This window comes from Mus caroli, unplaced genomic scaffold, assembly GCF_978045245.1.
Source record: "Mus caroli unplaced genomic scaffold, Mus_caroli_1 scaffold_14, whole genome shotgun sequence".
NCBI classification, from domain to species: domain Eukaryota; kingdom Metazoa; phylum Chordata; class Mammalia; order Rodentia; family Muridae; genus Mus; species Mus caroli.
Genome location: NW_028227269.1, coordinates 108268157 through 108289953, shown reverse-complemented (window position 1 = coordinate 108289953; position 21797 = coordinate 108268157). Strand labels below are relative to the sequence as shown.

Here is a 21797-nt window from a genome sequence, read left to right as displayed (position 1 = left end):
ACACAGTAGCAGAAGAAAGTGTATAAGAAGAGGACCTGGTATTGAGATGCTGATGGCCTCCACTGACCTATGGTTGGCTGTCCCAGGATTTCGCCTTGGCTTGGTCTCTGCTGTTGAGGTGGCTCGCTATTCACCCATCTGTGCCTGCCATCCATCTGTCTGCCTGTTCCTTCCTCGTCTGCACCCTTGCTCTCAAACCTGTAACAGGCAGTGGTCTGACTCAAAGCCACAGCATCTTTTACGGCATCTTCCCAGCGGTTTGGGTTCCTCATCCTCCATCTAGAAACTATCTTGTAGCTCATTGGTTTCCGAGCTTTGGCTTCTCAGGCATTTGGACCTCTCTCCCTCCTGAACTCTTTGTAGCCATTCTGAAACCTACGAGCGTGCGTGTGCACACACACACACACGCACATGCACATGCACACACACACATGCATGCACACACACATACATGCACACACACATGCTCACACACACATGCTCACACACGCTCACACACACGCACACACACATGCATGCACACACACATACACGCACACACACACACGCTCACACACACACACTCACACACGCTCATACACACGCACACACACACGCACACACACACACACACGCACGCACACATGCATGCACACACACACATATACATGCATGTACACTCACTTGTTATATTATGTGTACCATTTGATCTGAGACTTAATATTAATAATTAAGGTTTTAAAAACAGAACCTGTGTGCTAGAACAGCATCTAGCAAACTGCTGCCATTGAGACTGCTGTGCCACATGAATGTATATTGTTCTTCAATAAATTCTGACATTTTAGAAATATGCAAATGTGTTTGTCTACATTTCTAACAAAGTGTGCTCACCACATCCCTGCAGAGCAGGACTCAGGGCTGGCACAGTTCCATTCAGATGAGCCTACATACAGCTAAAAGCGCTAGTTTCATCTTTAAGACTGGAGAGATGAATGGACAGCGCATGCTGACACTGTGGCGGTTAATAGTGCGTCTCCACAGAGGGCCCAGATAATTCTTCTCCATGGATGTCTATGTCTCAGAGTACATTTCTGGATGGGCTCACTCATGTTTGAATTTGTAGGCGGAGTGAAATAGATACCTTTCCCTGGGTGGCCTCACCCAGCTGCCTGAGGGCCTGACTGGAACTGCTGAGCAAGGCAATGCTCATCCCTGCTTCTCCCTGGGCAGGGCACCAGTCACCGTTGTCATAGCAATGAGGTACCTGAAAATGCAACCTAAAGGAAGAAAGGAAGTAAGGAAGGGAGGAAGTAAGGAAAGGAAGAAGGAAGGAAGGGAGGAAAGAAGTAAGGAATGAATAAAGGAAGGGATGAAGGAGGGAAGGAAAGAAGTAAGGAAGAAAGGAAGGGAGGAAAGAAGGAAGGAAGGAAGGAGGGAAGGAAAGGATGAATGAAGGAAGGAAGGAAAGAAGAAAGAAAGGAAAGAAGGAAGGAAGGAGGAGAGAAGGGCTTATTTTGGTTCATAGTTTGAGGGTGTGGTCCACACTGGGGAAGCCACATGGCAGGAGTGAGAAGTGACAGGTGCCATTGCATCTACAGTCAGGACACAGAGACGGACCGACGGACGCTGGTACTCAGCTCAATGGCTTTTCTGGTTCACTCCAGGACCCAAGCCCATGGGATAGAGCCACTCACCTTCAATGTGTTTTCCCTCTGCTGAGGAACCTCTGTGGAAACATCCTCACAGATGCATCCACAGGGTTGACTCATTCTGGATCCCAAGCAGGGGCTGGACTTGCACAGGGACTCACAGGCTCAGCTCTCCAGGTCTCCAGCATGTGGAAACCAGATCAGCCCTCCCATGCACACCCCGTGCTGTTGCTTTGTAAGGTGAGGTAGTTTCCCTTCTACACTGCTTTCTTTTAATTTTTATAAAAAGAACCTTTACAGTTTTCAATTTTGATTGTTATGGGTTTTCAGTGTGTGCAAATACGTGTGTCTAAGTGTTTGTGTGTGTTTCTTTCTTCTTGTTTATTTGGTGTGGTGGTTTGAATATGCTTGACCCAGGGAGTGTCACTATTAGGAGGTGTGGCCTTGTTGGGAGAAGTGTGTCACTGTAGGGGTGGGCTTTGAGACCCTCCTCCTGGCTGCCCGAGGATTCTCTCCTGTTTGCCTTTAGAACAAGACGCAGAAGTCTCAGCTCCTCCTGGACCATGTCTGCCTGGAAGCTGCCTTTATGATAATGGACTGAACCTCTGCACCTAAAAGTCAGCTCCAACTAGATGTTGCCCTTTATAAGAGTTGCCTTGGTCGTGTGTATGAGTGCATGTGGGCATGCGTGTGTGTCTTCCCATGTGCCAGTATGTGTGGAGATCGGCAAACAACTTGTCATAGTCATTTCTCACCCAGGGATGGCACTCAAGTGGTCAGGTGTCTTAGTCACTGTTCTACTCCATGAGCATATGACACCACGACCACAGCAACTCTGACAAAACAAAGCATTTGATTGGGGCTGGCTTACAGTTTCAGAGGCTGAGTTCATTATCATCATGGCAGGGAGCATGGTGGCAGGCATGGTGGGATGTGGTACTGGAGAAGTAGTTGAGAGCTACATCCTGATCCACAGGTAGACAGGCAGGCAGAGGGAGAGGGAGGAGGAAGGGGCGGGGAAGGGGGAGGGAAAGGAGGAGAGTGAGGAGAAGGGGGAGAGGGAGGATAAGGGGGAGAGGGAGGGTAAAAGGGAGAGGGAGGGTAAGAGGGAGAGGGAGAGGGAGGGAGGGGGAAAGGGAGGGGAAGGGGGAGAGGGAGAGGGAGGGGGAGGGGGAGGGGAAGGAGGAGGGGAAGTGGGAGAGGGAGAGGAAGAGAGCAAGGACGCACCCACTCCAACAAGGTCACACCTATATGATCCTGTGGGGGATCATTCTTATTTAAACTATCACACCAGACTTGGTGGGAAGTGCCCCTACCCACTGAGCTATCTTATCAGCCCAAGATGGTGTGTGCTCCCAACAGTTACCCAGGGATGGATACTTTGATGGACCTCTGTTGCAATGTATACACCGATGTCACTGCAATGTACACACCGATCTCTCTGCATGCAGGGACTTTGTTTCTCATGTATTCACACCTCCACCCAGGATGACTGGGTCACAGGGTGGCTGTGTTCTTAACTCTTTGGGGAATCTGCTTATTGTTTTCCTCAATCCACAACAGAACAGAACTCTTTCCTCCACACTCTCTCCAACATCTTTGTCTGATCAGTCGTGTGTGTTTGTGTGTGTGTGTGTGTTTGTGTGTGTGTGTGCGCGCACACACGCGCCCGCGCTTCTGTATGTGCGCGTGCTACACAACCTTAGGTGTTGTTTTTCAGGAGCTGCCTCCCTCTCCTTTAAGACAGGATTTCTCATTACCCTAGACCTCATCAAGAAGGTTGGGCTGCCAGATCCAGAGGATTTATCACCTGTGTCTGCCTCCTTAGCACTGGGATTTCCAAAGCCTGCCCCTACACCTGGCTTTTCAACATGGAGTCTTGGGGAGTGAACTCAGTTCCTCTCTAGACTTTACCAAGTAAACTACATCCTGGCTCCTGATAGCAGCCTTTTTAGCAGGCATGGGCTACCATCTCCCTCTGGTTTGGGATCTGCATTTCCATGATGATCAGTGATGCTGAACATCTTTAGAGATGCCTCGGGGGCCATTTGAATATCTTCCTGCAAGAGATGTCTACTCCAGTCTGTATTAAGTTGCTTTGCTCACTACTGTAACAAAATGCCCCGGAGAAGCAGGGTAGGGAGGAAGGGTTTATTTTGGTTGGAGTTTTGAGGGCGGGGTATATCACAGTGAAGAAGGCATGGCCACATTGTATCTGTACTCAGGACACACACAGAGAAGGACACTATGCTGTTTGTTTTCTCCTTTTTATGCAGGCTGGGACCCCAGCTCTTGGGACAATAGTACCACCCACAAGTCTGAGTGAGTCTTCTCTTCTCAGGTAAACCTCCTTGGAAACACTGTCAAAGACAGCTCCAGGGGCTTGTCTCCTGGGTGATTCTAAATCTAGCCAAGTTGACAGTCACAAAGGTCCTATGCTCATTTCAAAATCCAATTGTTCTTTTTGCTGTTGAATCGTTGAACTTTCTTATATGTTTCAAATATTAACAATATATAACTTGTGATGATATATTTACCATTGTAATTTTTAACAATACTTACTTGTATAACTTTTATTTCATATTCTCTCTCTCTCTCTCTCTGTAGTTGTGCAGATGCCAGTGGAGGGTAGAGGCATCAGACCATGTGGATCTGCCATTACACATAGAGGGCTGTGGACCACCTGACGTGAGTGCTGGGAACCGAACTTGGGTCCTCTGGAAGAGCAGCAAGTGTTGTTAACCATTGAGCCTTTTCTCCAGCCTCAGTTTTTGCTTCGTAAGCCTTTGTGCGGCTTATAAATGCTCCTCCCACCTCTTCCCTCTGCTGACAGCTTTCTTTGCACTAGCTTTTTATTTAAACCGTCTCATTTGCTTTTTCTTCTGCTGCTGCCTCTGGCTTCAGGGTCTTCTCTAGGAGCAGAGTCCTTATTCTATACTCTATGTGTCAGTCTAGCTCTGTTGGCTCTGTTTTTCAGAACCCAGACTAATGCTAATATACAAATATAGATACATCTATATCCCATGACATTAATGTAATAGTAACACTGTCTGGTTAATAGCAATACATTTCACAAGGAGTAAAACGTTGCCTTTTGTTTCTGTATAATGACATAAAATAGCAAATAACCACCATGACAAGTTGAGGCACTTTGTGAGGGAGGACAAAGTTTGGAGTGTCGGTGACACTCTGTTTAAAGAGCAGGGGGTCTTGCGGTTTTGCAGGGGACTCTGCAAAACCTGTATCTGCTGTGGTCATCCTTTCCTGGATTCACATTCCCACATGCAGTCTCCAGAGAGTTTGGTGTTCTCTGCCAATTGACAGGATCTAGTCGCTTCTGGGAGACTGGAGGTAGAGATCTTCTGGACTGTGATGTGAAACAACCAACTTGAGATGTCCCATTTCATTTTGATATCAGGTAAACATTGAAGTAAGGAATCATTTTTAGTATAAGTATACTCCCGTATGGGACACACTGTGGCTAAACTACTGTTTTTTTGTTTAGCTGAAATTTAAATTTAACTGTGTGCCCTGTTTGTTATTCATCAGCCTCCCTCCCTCCCTCCCTCCCTCCCTCCCTCCCTCCCTCCCTCCCTCCCTCCCTCCCTCCCTCCCTCCCTCCCTCCCTCCCTCTCTCCCTCCCCCTCGCTCTTCCCTCCCTCCCTTCCCCCTCCCTTCCTTGAATCCTCCCTTTCCTTCTAGCCTACTGGCCTGCCTACCTCCCATGCTGCACCCCTTCCCCAGGCCTGCACCCACCATCACCAGCCACACCTGTGCCTTCCCCATGCCCTTCCCTCCTGGACCCAGGCGACAGCTCCCATTCCTGCTGTTTTTAGTTGAATTTTTCTGTCATAAGAGCAATAGGAGTTCACTACTGAAAAATCACAGGCTACAGATAAGCAATAAGAAGAAAGCAAGAAAACAGTCAGAATTCCGCCCACACAGAGTGGAGTACTGTGCCTACCTCGGGTAGCATTTTCTAGAGCTGTGTGTGCACTCGTCTTTGCAGATATTTTAAAAAGAACATTAAACTCAGCGCCCCAACCCAGACTCGTGGCCCTGGGGGTCTGGTGAAGGAGGAGCAGAGCTTCAGCCCCACCCTGGCCTCAGCCTTCGTGGGGAGGAGTCAGGGTTTAAACCCTAGGTGTAGGGGATGAAAAACCTTGGTCAAAGCCACTTCTAACCCTGGGGCAGCTGGAGCAATGTGCCACAGCTGGGATAGAAGTCAAGGAAACTGGCTTTGGCTGGTTAATGGACCCTTCTTATCCTGTCCTTATATGGCCTTTTTCCTCTGTGTGCCTCTATATCCTAATCTTAGGAGAACTTCATCAGGTTGGATTAGGGCCCACCCTAATGACCTCATTTTAACATAATCACCTCTTTCTAGGCCTGATCTCCAAATAAGGCCATGTTCTAAGAATCAGAAGGTGAGGTCTTTAGTATAGGAATGTAGAAGGTAACAGTCCAGGCCCAAACATCCTGCCTGGCCTGGCACACTGGGCCTCACTTTCTTCATCCAGGAAATGGGGCTGTGGTCACATTCATCATGTCACCAACCAGAAGGTCTTCGGAAGCATTGGCTTTGTGCCCAGCCCTGAGGAAACCCCCTCGTGGGTAGAGGAGGAGAGGGGCCTGGCCTTTGGTACCCACCTACCCCTGCCCATATACTCTGTTCCTTCAGGTAGGCCCAGAGTCTCTACTGAGGAAATGGAGATGCCAGCTGCTCTCAGAGCCTACCCCAACTTAATTTCTCCCTTCTAACAAGTGCCCTTTTCCCTGTCTGAAGTTCTTGCCCCCAAAGGCTCAAAGCTAAGGTACCCCTCCCCCTCTGCGGCCATGCAGCAGACATCTCTCTGTGTGGATGGACTTCAAGCTCCTTGGCTGGGCTTTTTCTCCCAAGGACGCCAGCCCCTCTTTCCACACATTCTTGGGAAGATCCCTGCCCTTACAAGGCAAGTGAGACCCCCCTTTTATGACCTCTTTAACAGCTTCCTCTCTTCCTTGCTGTCTGAGGCTGGACTATACCTTAAACTTGCCCTGGACCTCTGGGAATCTGAGGCAGCAAAGAGGCTGGCAGGGGGGAGGGGGGAAGGGGACAGTCAGAAACCTATGCATTGCCACCGCCCCCACCCACAACGAACATGAAGTTCAGCATTTCTTGAGGACGGAGCGGAATACTGCCTCCTGGGGGAGGGGCAGTTAGATGCCAGGATGAATCCAGTCAGAGTCTGCAGGCACAGACCTGCTCAGACCAGATGGATTGTCAGTGGAGGGGGCTGCTGGAGGGAAGGGCCTGAGAGAAGCATGTGGGGTGGGTGGGCGGTTATCAAACCCAGTTATGGAAGATGCATCCCTGAGTGGCATGTACAATAGTGGTTATGCAAAATGGACCCTTCAAGGAAACACCCCTGACTTGGGTCACAGATGCTGCCCTCGACCTCAAGGAAGAGGGCTGAGACTCAGGTCAGGGCTTGAAAACACTTCCATTTTTGACTTCCCAAGAGTTGACTTGCTTGCATTTCACATCAGGCTCTCTCTCTCTCTCTCTCTCTCTCTCTCTCTCTCTCTCTCTCTCTCTCCTTGCTCTTTCCTTTTCTTTCTCCCTCCCTCCCTTCCCTCCCCCTCTCTCCTCCTCCTTCCCTTTCTCCCTCTCCTCCTCCCCCTCCCTTGCTCTCTGCCTTTGCTACCCCCCACCCCACCCCAAGCAAGTTGCAGGACACCGAACTTCTCTCTTTCCCTGGGCAAAGTATACACTGGTATTTTTGTTATGTTTATTCTATTTCAGTTCTTCACCTTATCTGACTGGAAGGGGAAGGGATACGTTGACTTCACTGCCCGTTGCTGGGTCCTGATGTTCAGTCAGAAAACTATGCTCAACCAGAGCCCTGCGTTCCTCTGTATGTTGCTGTCTTTAAAGTTCAACACGGGGAGAGGAAGCTTGGGTGCCATCTCTGTGTTTTTTTACTTAACAATAAAGAAGGGGGGGCACATCAGGAAAATGCAAAACAATTCCAATCAGATTGTCTGGAAGGCAGTTTAGCAGCGTGCTGCAAAGCACACATATCTGTGGCTGGTCCCCAGCGCTGACTTAGCGATTTCCCATTAGGAAGTGTGCCATGGGGGACGGGGGGGGGGACAGAGCGCTTGAAGGCTGCTCACCCTCATTTTGTGGACATTAGGGAACCATACCTAGCTTTGGGGATGCCCATCCAGGCTGATATCTCTGGCTCTCCTGACCATGTGCTGTGGCACGGTTCAAACCTCAGTCATTGATACAGAACTGTGGCAGGAGAGGCAGGGTGGGCAAAAAGTTAAAAGTTGAACTTCACAGGCAGGATCTGCCTTTGCTTTTAATGATCTGTATTTACGCGTCCGGGGCAGGGAGGTAGTTACTGCTCCTAGGTTGGGTTTTTGTTTTTTGTTTTTTTTTTTTTCCTTCTGGCTTTTCTTTGTTTTCTGTAATGAGCTCACATTATTTTAATAAGAAAAGGTTTTCCTCTTTTTTTTTTTTTTCTTCAGGAAAGGAGGTGGGGAGGAAGAGTGAAGGAAGGAAGAGAAAGGGAAGGGAAGGAGGGAGGAAGGAGGAAGGAGGAGGGAGGAGGGAGGAGGGAGGAAGGAGGAAGGAGGAAGGAGGAAGGAGGAAGGAGGAGGGAGGAAGGAGGAAGGAGAAAGGAGGGAGGAAGGAGGGAGGAAGGAGGAAGGAGGAAGGAGGAAGGAGGAAGGGTATTGAAACTCTTTGGAGGTAGAGTTGGGCTTGAGAGGAGGGAAGGAGCCTCTGGGGTGCTCGGTGCAGATCTCTCCCAGCTGTGGCTTGGACGCCTAGGAAAGCCCAGTGACCTGAGAAGGGGTTACTCTTTGCGCCCTAGGAGACCCTCAAGTGGCCAGTGGGGACCCGGATTAGCCGCCCCGAGCCTTTGCAAGGCAACTGTGTTCTTAGGGCGGGTCCTGCCCAGCTCCAGGCAGCGGCCTTGCTGCTTCTCTGTGTTTATTCTTCCTGAGGTTTCGGGATGAGAAGTGCGCGCGGGGGGTGGGGTGGGGACGCAGAAATACCATCTGTGCTGATTTTTTCCCTTAAAAGTTATTTTTCAATTGAAATATTTTCAAAGCAAAAAAAAAAAAAATCACCAATGTTAGGGTGTGAGTTCCAAGGGTTTTTCAAGGAGGAGCGGGGCGGGGTGGTGGGCGGAAGGGGAGGTGCCCGTGGAGTCGGGGGACGACCTGGCTGGGCAGGGACCTGTCTTCCATCTATCCCGTCCCGTCCCTACTTTTCCACGAGCACTATGTCCCAAGATGCGTGCCTCACATCCTTCAGCCTGCCCCTCATCCTCCCACCCCCCACCTAGTCTGAAGGCCCTGGGCTAGCTGTTCTTTCATGCCCAGCCTCAACTCTGGCCTTAGGCCCCCTTCTCTGTTCATCTTACTTTTTCTGCTAAAATGTCACCAGCAAAGCGAGGTGCGGGGCGCGCTGATCTCTCGTGTTCTGGGAGCTTCCTTCAACTCACTGCCAGAGCTGTATGTATGGGAAAAGATCTAGGGTGAGCTTAGCGCGCGCGCGAGCGCCTGGCCATGGCTACACAGGGATGGGTGCCAGCTGCCCCGCGACCTCCCTCCCCACCTTCTTCCACCCCCATCTTTCTCATATTCCTTCTCTCCTCTGCTTTCCACCCCATAGCATGGTGAGGGGTGGGCGGCAGTGAGGTTTGGCCGAGGCTTGGTAAGCAGGTGTCTTGGGCACGAGAACACCCCAAGCACCCCGCACCCAGATGTGGGAGTTGTGCCTGAGTAATGGAGACACTGGCCCTATGCGCCTTTCTGGTCGTACATCCCAGCAACCTGGAGGAATGGTGGTAGACAATTCCACAGGTGCGACACTGCTAAGGAGGGCTGGGCCAGGGGTGCAATGGCAACCCAGGGCGGGAGCTTGGAGGTCCAGTCTCGCCTTACACAGCACCCTTCTCCCCATACCACCCAAAGCTGGGAAAAGTTAGACAGCGCTGAAATTGTCTTACTGCGCTCGCGCACCACAGCAAATGAGCACTCCATTGCCTCACCAATCTCCTTATGGGTCTCTCATGAGTCTTCTTCTGGCCTGAAGTTCTCTGCGCAGGTGTGACACGTGTAAGTGCATTTGCTACCCCAGGGAAACTCCTTTCCTCCTCCGCCCATCTCCAGCTCCCCCCACCCCCTGCAGGTCCTGGGTTCTTTCCCCGTCCCCACTTTCCCCTAGAGTCAGGATGCCAGGGAGAAATTTGTGTTTAGTTCTTTTTGGTTTTCCAAAGACACGAGAAAATAAACGGACCAAAGGCAATCAGAGCAACTTCCTTCAAGTCTTTATTATTGTAGCTTAAAAGTTTATACACAAGGAATGTTTCCAACACAACATTCACTGACTGGTCTTCACCCCGCCCCACAACCCGCTCTTTCTGCCTAGAACTCCCAAGTTCTTCCCCTTCTCCTTGTCTTAGAACTAATCCCTTCTCCAAGGAGTTCTTGCACCCCTCCTGGGGACCTGCAAACCTTGCAGATTGATTCCCCAAGCCACTTCCTTTGGTCCGGAAGCCCATCCCTTACCATGTCCCTCTTCCACCCCTTTTTCGACGGTTCCCTGTGGAACCCAGAGCATTCTCCCCCTCTTACTTTAGGCGCTGTTTCGAGCCCCTCTGCAAGTCAGAGCCGACCCGTGGTCAAGCCCAGTTAGAGGCGGTTCATCATCAGCAGCCAGGGCTCCAGCGCACCCAAAGCTAGGCGGGGAAATTACCCTGCCCACCCTTTCCCTATCTCGAGCCCCTCCCCCAACCCAGGGATAAGAAATAAACACAAAAGCAGCAGGACTCCCTGCGCTCGACAGGTGGGTGCCAGGCAACTAGCTAGAGCCTGAGGCACTGCTGGAACCCAGCTGCGCTCAGGGCGCGAGGGCGTGGCCAACAAGTCCGAGCTGTGAGATGCTGGGGACTTTCGCGCTTTGCTGGAGCAGCGCTGGAGACCAGGTGTCAGAAAGTCCAGCAGGTAAACTCCAGCAGGGACAAAGCTGTCAGTTTGAGCCACAGCAATGCTCCTGAGAGCAAGACAAAAAAAGCTACAAAAGGGAGTCACTATAGCAGAGTCTCAAGTTAGCCAGACTCAGCCTGAGTTCTGTGGCTGTGCTCATCTGTGTCATGGGGATCCCCCACAACCTTTGACTTCCTTTGGAGCATTTGCACGTGGGCTTCGAAGGCCCAGGAGACCCGGCCCACCAATTCAGTCACTTGTCCCTTGGTTATTTAGAATCGATGTGGCCTAGTACCATGCAACTGTTCATCATAGCGTTCCAACCAAGTGCGCAACTCAGACACCTGGTAACCGTCGGGGCCACGGCCTCCCTGGTACATTATGGTGCCGCTCTGGATGACGTAGAGGCGCTCAAAATAGGCACCATATGCGGAACTGCTGGAGTTGGCCATAGTGTCCAGGACCAGAGCACAGCCAGGTGCACCTTGTTGTAGTACTCTCGCTGCGCTGACACGGTCCTCCAGGCTGCGGTGCTGGGGGATGACATAGGGTGAATCTGTGGTGACCCAGCCGTCGGATGGGTGGGCTTCCTCGATGTAGATGATAAGGAAGTCAACGTCGCGCTGGTACTTGGTGACCAGGCGCTGGAAGGCGCTCATCCGCGCCATGAACGGTGGTCAGGTACAGCTGCCAAAATTGAGCACTAATGGGCGGGTCCCTTGTGCGTAGTCGAGGATGCGCTGGCTCTGGAAGCCATCAGGTCGGACAACCTCCGAGTTGGGCGCTGGGCCACCCTCATGGGCTTGCTTGAAGAAATCCAATTTCTGGCCATGCCACACGGCTTTGAGAGAGGCCAGGGTGCACAGACGGTTGTCATCTGATACACATATGGGCGGGTCGTCAGGGGGCATCTCCTCGCCTTCACTGTTGAGCTCTACTTCGGGCTCAGGGTGGTCAGGATGGCGACGGCGCAGGAAATGCTTGCGGATGCACAAGAAATCTAAAAGCCAGAGCATGAAGGCCGTGCCTAGGAAGCGCGGGAACAGCACGAGGCACGAGGCGGTCTGGGCGCAGAGCCTCAGCGAGTGTAGCAGCAGAGAGCGGAGCATGGTGGCCGCGGGCCCCGAAGCCCCCGGGGGCCCTTCACCTTCTCCGACCACCAACCTCGAGGCGGCCTGGCGAGGCATCTGGTCCTCGGTGCTCTGGGAGCTCAATTTATAGTCAAAGCTTGAATTGGCGGGAGACTCCACCTCCGACCGGGGCCCGCCCCCTTGCAACTTGAGCCCGGAGGGATCACCCAGAGGCGCGGCCAATGCCCCAGAAATCTTGGGTCGAGGGCGGGCGCAGGCTGGTTGAGGGTGGAGCGGTGCGTCCCGGGGCTGGCAGGGGCGGGCCTGAGTCCCGCAACCCGCTCTCAGGGGCGGGGGACCCCGAAGCCGCTGTGTCCAGGGACTAGGAGCCCGATCTCAGAGCCAGACAGTCAGTGGTGGCAATGGTGTAACCCGCGCAAGCGCCTCGCACCTCCTAGGTCCCAGCGGGCGGGTCCCAGCCCGCGCCCTCTTCGCCGCGCACCTGAGCTGAGTTCCCCGGCGGCCGCAGCGCCGCGCCGGAGCTCCGGTTCGCTTCCCGCGCGCCGCCGCCAACGCCGCCCACGCTGCTGCTGCTCGTGCGGGGTCGCTGCCCAGGTACCGCTGGAGTCCAGGTCTGCGGCCGCCGCTCGGCCGGTCCCCGGCTGCAGCCCCGCGGGGGACGCGGGCCCGCCAGGAGGCAACTTTGGGTTCCCGCCGCCTTCCCCTCTCGCCCGCGGGCGCCGCTCGACTGCCGCAGCCCGTCCGCCCGCCTCCCGCGCGCGCTCACACTCGCGCCTCGCACACGGCCGCCCCCCGCACCGCCCCGCCACGCACACCGCGCTCCGCGCCCCCCGCCGCTGCCCGAGCTTGCCGCGCGCCGCCCCAGTCCGCGCCGCGCCCGCCCCGTCCCATCTCGCTCCCGCCGGACGCCGCGGTTCCCGGGTCAGCTGCCCCTCGGCTCCAGCCCGGAGGTGCCGAGGGCAGGGCCCGCGGGTGGGCTGGCGCCCAGCTCGGGAGACCCGGAGAGTCGCGGCAAGCGACGCCGGGCCTCGCCCTCCGCCGGCTCCGGGACGCCCTGGGCGCGGGGCGCTGCGGGCGCGGGGCGCGGGGCAGCGGGCGCGGGGCGGCGCCGGCCCCGGGCGGCTCTCCCACTAGGGGTAGCTGTTGCCTGAACGCGGGAGCGCTCCCCTCTCGCCGCTTGCCTCGCCCGGCGCAGCCCCGGCCGCCGGGCGCACCCGTCCCGTTCGTCCCCGGACGTTGCTCTCTGCCCCGGGAACGTCGAGACTGGAGCGCCCGAACTGAGCCACCTTCGCGAACCCGGAGCGCGGCGGCCCGACTCACCGCGGAGGCGCCCGGACGCGTAAAGTGCGTACTTTCAACAGGGAACGTGTGCTGAGGCTTTTTAGGGGTGCGGGGCAACTCCCCAACAGCGTGGGGCTCTGGTCGGCTCTGCCACAGCGGCGCAGACCTCCTAATCTGTCTCTGCGCGTGGCGCACTGCGGGAGACTTGGGTTCAGGGGCGGCGGGGCTGCTTGACCTGGGGTCCCCGAGACCCTAAGCAAGTTCCACTTTGATACACCTCACAATGACCCCTCAGATTAAAGCCTCAAACCCGAAGGCAGCGCCTAAGAATCGCACTCCCTAGAATGCCCCAGCACTCACAGGGGGCTTTTCTGGGGTAACGGGACCCCAGTCGGATACTGCAGCTCCAGCCGCTTGCGTCCCGTGCACCGCCCTCCCGGGAGAGACCAGCTACCCAACTTTCTCTACCAGAGACCGCGCTGGTGTCCCGGGAGGGTGAGCACAGTCAGACCACTTTCCATTAGCCATGGAACTTGTCCGGAAAAGTCGACCTCAAGTAGCCCAGAGGGCGCACAGGTAGGCGCCCGCCCTCTCCACCTGGTTTCTGCTGTCCTGGCAGGATGCTCTGCCCAGGGAGTTCCTCTGTCGGGGGACCTGTGGCCACCAGAGCAGCTGGAGCTGGAGTGTGGTGCATGCGAACAGCCTGTGAAAGTGGCTCTTCTCCCTCTGGGTCAGAGGATGTCTCTGCTCTGTGGGGCAAGGGTGTACACCTCAGCACTTCCCACCTGAAGGAAGCCACCAGACTCCTATGCTGTTTCTAGCACCCTTTGTAAGGTCTTTCAGGAGGACTTCTGGAAATCTCCCTGAAGGTGCCTGGCTGGGGGTTCTTTCTACTCATGGTTCTATCCCTAAGCAGGGCTCCTCTGAGTTTACAGATCGCCCCACGCCCCTCTCTTTCAGACTGAGGTGGTAAAGTGAGAAGAGACTCTGGCTGGAGAGTCTGAGAGGCAGAATGGGAGCTTCTGGGACGCTGTCTTGGGTAGAGCAAGAAATAGTTCTCTTCAGCCCAAGATCCCCTCATCTCTGGGAGATACCAGTCTAGGGCTTATGTCCTGCTTCTTCCTGTAAAGACCTGGGACAGGGTTATGAGACCAGTCTTCCCCTTCCCACATTCAATCTCTGAAAAGGCCACCTGGGGTAGGCACATATGTGTCTAGGTGCATATGCCATGTGGCAGCCATAGTCTGGGACAGATAGAAGTTCAGTCCTTCTGGTCCTGCTCTATGGGACCAGTCGCCCCTGAACATCAGCCCTTCCTGATATGGGACACCTGGGAAACCCTGCCGTCCACATTTCTGGACAGCTGCGGGTGTTGTGTGGGAAATAGGCTACACCCCACACCTCAGGATTCCAGAGCCTTGGATGAAGAACCCAGGCCTTCTGACTTCCCTGGCATCCTGTACAGGTGAGGAAAGACCCAAGGGGTGCCAGTGATTCTGGCTTTGGGGACACATACTTGGCTTGACAACCACGTCAGTGCTCCCTACCTTTCTGCAGTTCCTCCTCATCTCTTTTTTCCTCCCCAGTCCTCTTTTCCCATGCCCTTCAGGGGAGCACCCCTAACTAACTGTAGTTCTCAGCCTTTCTACCAGTTGCTTAAACCATCTTGTCTTGTCCCAGTGGTCTAGAACATGAATACTGGCCCAAGGCCAAGACTCTTCTGAAATCCATGAGGGGTGGCCTCAGTGGACCTGGCAGATTTGGGAAGGGACACAAGTTGGAGTGCTTGTCCTGTTTCAAGAGCCGGGGTGGGATGCTCTGGGCTCTCCTGCCTGCTTTCTCCCAGCTCCAGCAGAGGGCAGACAGGGGAGAGAAAGGAGGGATACACTGGACTGGGTCCATTTGGTATCTTGACCAACTTGGTGGAGGAGGAGGGGCAAGGCCCTGGCATGACTGGGGAGGACTGGCCTTTGGCCAGTCTTCCACTCCCAAGATCTGGGTAGTAGTGGTCTGCCAGGGAAGGGGTGCTTAGAGGGCCTGACACTAACCCCTTCATCTCCTAGCCTCCGGGTGGGGTTGGTGTTCGGTGTGTGGCAAGCATAGTCTCTGCCTCCCATTCCCAAGGCTGTCAGGAGACACCCATGCAGGTTGGTCGGTCTTGCCACTGGCTTCTATGTCTCCCAGCAGGGGTATTTCCTACACACTCAGAAAAGATGGCTCAGCCCCTAGATTTAGAGAAGAGCATCAGAGAATGACAGTCCTGTGCCCTGGGTCTGACCCCATCTCATCATGCCCTGGTTACATGGGCTCAGTCTTCCTTGACCGTCACTCCTGTCACTCTTGGTCTGCTTCCCCCACACTGGTCTCTGGACACTTGAGGTTTTCCTTCTTCTGAACTTCCACCCATGGTGTTCCTGTTGCCCTTCTCTTTCCTCCCTCCACCCCTATAATCTTCCTTTTCTTCCAAAGCTCTAGTCTGACCTGGCCCACCCTTCCTCATACAGTGGAGCCCACTTTCTTCCCAGACTCTTCTTGAAGGAGCGCACTCCCTCTTCCTGGCCGTTCTTCCTCAGTGGCCAGCCGCCTGTTCAGCAGATGCATTTCTGTGTTTGCCCGGCAGACCTCCCAGGCTGGCCCAGGCGGGATCCCTTGGAGAGACTTCTGGGAGGGGCCCAATAAAGCTTTGTGCAATGAGAAACGTGTACAGTGTGGACTTACTGAAAACCGGGTTTAGGGAGAATTTCAAGATGTGTCGTTCTGCCCTCTGCACACGGCGGTGGTAAGCAAGCAAGGTAGGACATGTTGGTGGCAGCAGGCCTAAGTGAGGTCATCTAGGACCGGCTCCCTGGAACATCCCCCTTTGGGTGTGGCATCTAACGAATATGCCCTCCACCTGCCCATTTTATCCCGGTTCCTTTTCTAGGCTGTGCACCGCTCCCTCTGAAAGAGGTGCTTAGCCCTTTCCGATAGTTTGAGAGTGGTCTTTGAGACACGTTTCCCCACCTCTGACTCGGGCCAACTAAGGTGGGCACAGAAATACTCTGAGGAGACAGGGTGGCCAGTAGCTCAATGATGATCTTGGGCTGATCTTGGAGAGCCAGGGTCTTAGCATCTTGCCAATGTCTTCCTCAGATGTTGCTCCACAGATGTAGAAGATTCTAGATACCTTGGAAGGACTTGGCACTGCTCTTGTCTGCTACTCTGGGGTCCTGTAAAATCCTACCTGGCCCCACCATCTGGCCATTTGCCTCCAGTATTGTCTTACCTGGCCTTTCCTGTCTTAGCTTGAGGCCCTGCCCCCACCTTGAAGCCTAACCTAGGCTGTCACTCGGTCCAGACATAAGTAAGCACCCACTGTGGTCTCTGGTATTCTGCTAGCCCTGGGGGACAGGACAATGTGGGTACCTGGGTCCTGCCTCGTCTTGGGATGCAGGACTACGCATACAAGACAAATCCTAGCCTACCTTGGGGGGACCATCTTCTTATATTTCTACTCCTGAGGCTCTCTGGAAGAGTGGTGGGTTCACCAGCTGCAGACATTGAGTCCCAGGTTCCTTTCCTTATGGCAGGTCTAACATATAAACACCTTGAACCACCATGGCACGGAACAACTATGAAGGAACGTGGGTATGCATGTGCACATACGGGTGAGGGCGTGTGTCTATATCTGTGATGGTTCACATGGAGTTCAGCTTCTTTTCCAGAAGGTATCACAAGAGAGATGAGAGTGTAAACACCGAAGTCAAGATGCCTCCTGTGCAGGGACAAAGTACATCCACAGCATGGGCTGCTCTGAGCAGAGTAGATGTAGATTATCCCTCCTCAATGCTGTTCTGGTTATGACAGCAGAGGAGCAGTGGATGAACCAGGCTGCCCAGCTGTGCTCGTGCATCCCTGCAGGCCATGCTGGTCAGAAGCCTGGTCCAGGCACTGAGGCTCAGAGTGATGAAGTCTGACTCCTTGAAGCACCTTCATCTTGTATGAGTTTATGGACCACCGGAGGAGAAGGCTCATGGTGCAATGGACATCTGGAGGGAGGGGCATCCTTCTGAGATGTTTATCCTCTAAGGGAAGACTACCCCACCACCCCAGCCAGACTGGTTCTTGCTTTTGCAAATGGAGTGGTAGGTGTATACTGGTCTTCAGGTGTCCCCACATGGTGGGGCCCTGGGTAGGAGCATCATGTACTCACAGAGAGTACAAGGATACACAGTGAGTTTCCTGCGTTGGGTGGTATCCTGGAAAGTTGCCACAGGTGGAGGAGTAGCCCCAGCATCTTTGTGGCTCTAATTTGAAGCATGGAGGACCTTCTACCTTGGTGCTCTTTCTTGGAAAGGGATCACATACTCTGGCTCTTTGTTTCAGGCTTACAAAAGGTTCCTGGATATGTACTGGGGTCAATGACTGTGGACAACTTGAAATAGAAATGACAGGAGGCATGAAGCCATTAGTATCTGTGCTTTGGTGGAGAAGCCAGTCAAACTGTATGGCGCAGGGCCTGTGACAGCCCCACCAAGGGGTGATAGGTTCAAAGACACTGTAGTAGGCAGGTGTAGAGCTTGAAGTTCAGTTTCTTGGTGATTGGCAAGGGACTCTTGGCCTGGGTCAGGATGCAAATGCCAACTGCCAGGGGCTATCCCCTAAGGGCCAGGTCCTCTTATCCAAGGGGACACTTCTTAGGGGCCATCCCATTAGGCCAGACCTTTTAATATGAAGGATACTGGCTGTGTGAATCTCTCAGACCTGGGTTCAGATCTTGTATCTGCTGTCTAGTGCCATGTCCTGAAACTTCTGTGGGATGCAATCTGCTTATTTTTGGAGGGAAGTAATGGTCCTTCTTCTGGGTGTCTGTGGGAGTTTGGGATATGGTGGGTGGGGTATGGCCACAGGAGTTGATCTGTACACATCCTCATCAAGAAGTCATGATGGGTGTGGTCATGGAGTATAGAGTTCTTCAAAGGTGGGGCAGGGCGTATAGGTGCTGGGAGGTGTGCAGAATTAAGGCCAGAACTAGGCTTGATCTTGCAGCTTCTGACAATGGCTAATCCTATCTTTGTTACCTACAAAGCAGGAGCCAGGACAGAGCAGGGGTGGGGGCAGGGGCGAGGGCAGGAGCAAGATTGTTTTCAGGGAGAATTCTTCATGGGGCCTCAGTGCCCCAGGTCCTCTGCATGTCTTACTTCATGACACCCCCAGGATAGACACTGCAATGTAGGGAGGGGACAGCTTGAAGGACAAGGAGAGTGCATTTTTTTCCTCTCCAGAGTCCCCCAGTACAGAGATAATGCCCAGCCCTTTGGGAAGAATGGTGGCTCCCAACTTGGCTCTTCTTTATTCTGTGGCCATGGTCTCTGCTCCTGAGCTCTATGACCTTCCAGGCATAGTGGGATCTTGACCCAAGATCTTCAAAAGATGCTGCTGCCCAGGGAAAGAGGGAGATGCGGGCATTGAAGGGGGAGCAGGTCTGGTCCCTGCCTCTGATGGTTGCCTTTCCCTTTCTGGAAGCTTATTCAGGCACTCCTGGTTGAGTAGGGGTTGTGAGGTGCAGGAGTGGTGGGGTTGGGGGGTTAGTGAGATTCTAGTGACCTGTAGAGTTGAGCTGGCCTCTGGGTAATTTCCCAGGCAGAGGGTTGGGATGGAGGTAGGGTCTTCTTGCCCTCCCTTCCTGGCTGGGGACTGTTCCTGGGTGTGGTAGCTTCATGTGGGATAAGATTCTGTTTCAGTAAAGTTGTTCAGCGTGCTAGAAATACAGTTCTTCAGGACAGTAGAAACTCATTCCAAGTCATGTTTCAGGAGGTGAGTGTAGGCAGCGCCGCCTACTGTGTGGCATGGACAAGAAGAATCAAGTATGCCTTAGAGCTTTAAGTGCCTACTGTGTGCCAAGTGCTCATCTTGGGGTATTCTCATGTGTTGATGAAGCAATAGGGCATCCCTGTGCCTTCCTCATACCCAGAGAATGCTGAGTCTTCCAGAGGAGCTCGTGCCCCCGATCCTATTAAGAAATGGTACTGCCCATCCACAAATATCCGTCTGCCAGCCTTCCCATCCATCTGTCCATTATCTATCTACTCACCCACTCATCTGTCTCTCCATCTATCCTTCATCCTCATCCATCCATCCACCCACCCAGCCATCCATCTGTCCGTATATTATCCATCCATTTATCCATCCATCCATCCATCATCTATCCACTCATCCATTCATCAACCCATCCATCAGTCTATCCATCCAGGAGTCCATCTGTCATCCATTTATTTAACCCATAAATTTATCTATTCACCCATCAATATGTTTCTTTGTCCATCTACTCTCTCCCATCCATTTGGTACCCACAGTGCTTCAGCTGATCTGAAGGTCTAGACAAATGCCTCTCATGGCAGGCTCAGCTCTTCCTTGGAGTTAGGAGACCAGTATGTCTTGGATGTTGTTGGCCCAGTGAGGCTCCCAGAGCATGGACTAAGAGATAGGGAGAAAATAGGGCTTTTAGACAGAGACGGCTGCATGCTGGTAAAAAAGCCTGACACTGGTTTCTCCCCTATGGGTGCTGCTGCTGTTGGTGGATGAGTGAGAGCCACAGCCTTCAAAGACCTGGGTGAAGGAGAAGCCTAGTGAAATCTAAGTTGTATTTCATAGTTGCTGCAGTTGTAAGTGGCTTGGTTGAGGGTGGAGAAGTAAGGGTAGGTGCCCACTCATGTGGGGGTGGTAGAGAAGCCAGGATCTTGGGGATGGGACACAGGCATACTGGCCATGATGTCTTCCTTTGGGTCCTAAGCCATGATGATGTGCTTAGCACTGCTTGCTCCTGCGCAGATCTGTTCTCTGGGGACCAACTCCTTTCCCTCAAACCAGACCTTCTTTGGTTGTGTGTCACCTTGGGTCCTCTGGGAATCCTGTTGCCCTGGAGATAAGATCTGGCATCCCAGAGTGCTTGGAAGCTTTCTCTCAGAGATCTGGAAAGAGGCCGGAGGCCTGGATGATTGCTGGGAGGGCAGCGAGGTTTGTTTCCAGAACACCAAGGTGGGCTTGGAAGAGTTCACAGAGTGCAGTCCTGTACCAGCTGCAAGGTGGAAGGAGCCAGACTATACGCCACAGTACCATGGCCAGGCAGGTGGAGTCTGGGATACTTAAAGGCCAGCATGCCCTGTCCTTGGGGGACATCTCTGTGCATCAGTGACTGACCCATTGTGCCAGAGAGCTGCCTGCTGCTGGTCCTGAAGGCCTGAAGGTCTTTTGAGGAGTACTGTGGAGGCTCAGTGAGGAGGCAGGCTGCCTTTGCTGGGCCTTTCAGGCTTACAGATGCTGATGAGATCACAGTTCTGGGGCTTGGACTCTGGATCCAATGGAACTGATTCTTGGGGGGGGGGGCTCTAGGCCTGCCATGGTCCCTGCCCAGTGATGGGTTCATGGGTGGGGCTTGGAAGGCCTGAGGACACCCCATGGAAGGGCCTGGGATTGGATCTACCCAGGAAGCTGTGCTCAGGGCTGCCTAAGGGATGGGTGGGAAGTAGAGGACCGAGCCTCCTTCTGGTTCCAAGTATAAAGGAGTGGCAGAATTGTGGGGTGACTTGGGGGCGGGTAACATGGAATGTGGGCTTGACAAGAGGGCTGAGGGAAGAGGTGTGTTGGGACAAGGGAGGCTCATTTCCCACCTGTGTTCTGTCTCCCTCCTCTTCTGCTCCTCTCCTCCTCCCTTCCGTTCTCACTCAGGGAGAGCCTCTACCAATTGGAAGAATTTCACAGTGCTACCCTCAGCCTTTGTACGGGAAGGGCTTCAGCAACCAAGACCACAGTGTCCTGGCTGTCGGCAGGGTCCAGGGGTGACCCCTGGAGTCTGGCATCTCCCCTCAACAAGGCAGCTGCAGTGGCTGCCCCAGGAGCCCTGGATGCTGCGGTTGTGGCCAGGTGAGAGATGAGCAAGGTTGTTTGAGGTCAAGGCCCTGGATGAATTCTAGACTCTTGGAGAGACCGGTCACCCATTGTCCCTGAATGAATGACACGTTCCCAAGACCCTGTGCAGGGCTGCCACGGCTGGGATCCTCTCATGTCCTGGAGGGATCCTGGGGGCACCTCTGTCCTCAGGAAGGGCTCTTTGGAGAGGCAAAAAGAACACATGTCTACACCTCCAGATTCTGAAAATGGATTTCTCCCAGGGAACCAGAGACTCAGAGTGCGTTCTCTCCCCTGAGCAAGAGCCAGGAAAACAGCAGGGGGCGGGGCTCAAAGAGAACCAGGGAGAACCCGTGGAGTCTGGAGGCTTGGATTCAAGTCCTGCCGCCCACTGATAGACAATGTGGCCTGGCTTCACCTCTGGACCCAGGTTTATTTTCTGTCCAGTAGAACAGTGCTATCCCTGCCTCTTGGGGGCTGCTTGTCCTTGGTTGTCTTCACCTGCCCTCAGGATGCCGGTGTCAGCCAGACCCTGGAGGACTCTCTAAGCCTCAGGAAAGCCCAAACAGAGCCTTTGCTTTTCCGAACCCAAATCCTTGCTGTGTGGCTCAGCGCACTGTTGGGATTCGGGTCTTATGTCTAACTTTGGGGCAAGAATATCCACCTCTTGAGGTCATGGGGAGGCCGTGGTAGGACATGAGGTTATTCCTTTCTGTGTATACTCTGGTTGGTAGGGACTGTCTGTCTGTCCTGTGTGTGGCCTGGCTTTGCCTGGGCCTCTCTAGTCCCTCCCTGGCCCCACCCAGCAGCCCTTTGCAGCCTCCTGCAGGAAGCCCTCTCTGGCTTTGGCATGACCCTCCCAGACTCTTGCTCTGGGCTCTGACATGTGCACTGGGCTGGACACATTTCCTCTTCTCCTCTG

At 53.8% G+C, this 21797-nt stretch overlaps 2 protein-coding genes across 2 annotated transcripts; one reads left to right on the top strand and one right to left on the bottom strand.

The window, feature by feature from the left end:
• Window positions 1-10041: 10041 nt before the first annotated feature.
• Window positions 10042-12199, bottom strand: Dio3 (iodothyronine deiodinase 3). Its single transcript, XM_021179378.3, has one exon. It carries the CDS (start codon window positions 11801-11803, stop codon window positions 10889-10891), a length of 915 nt encoding a protein of 304 aa, XP_021035037.2. The 5' UTR covers window positions 11804-12199; the 3' UTR covers window positions 10042-10888.
• LOC147001326 (uncharacterized) lies at window positions 11929-15676 on the top strand. Its single transcript, XM_085830112.1, has 3 exons — window positions 11929-11974; window positions 12199-13051; window positions 13608-15676. The coding sequence occupies exons 1-3, from the start codon at window positions 11929-11931 to the stop codon at window positions 13807-13809; spliced, it is 1101 nt and encodes a 366-aa protein (XP_085686238.1). The 3' UTR covers window positions 13810-15676.
• Window positions 15677-21797: the final 6121 nt, after the last annotated feature.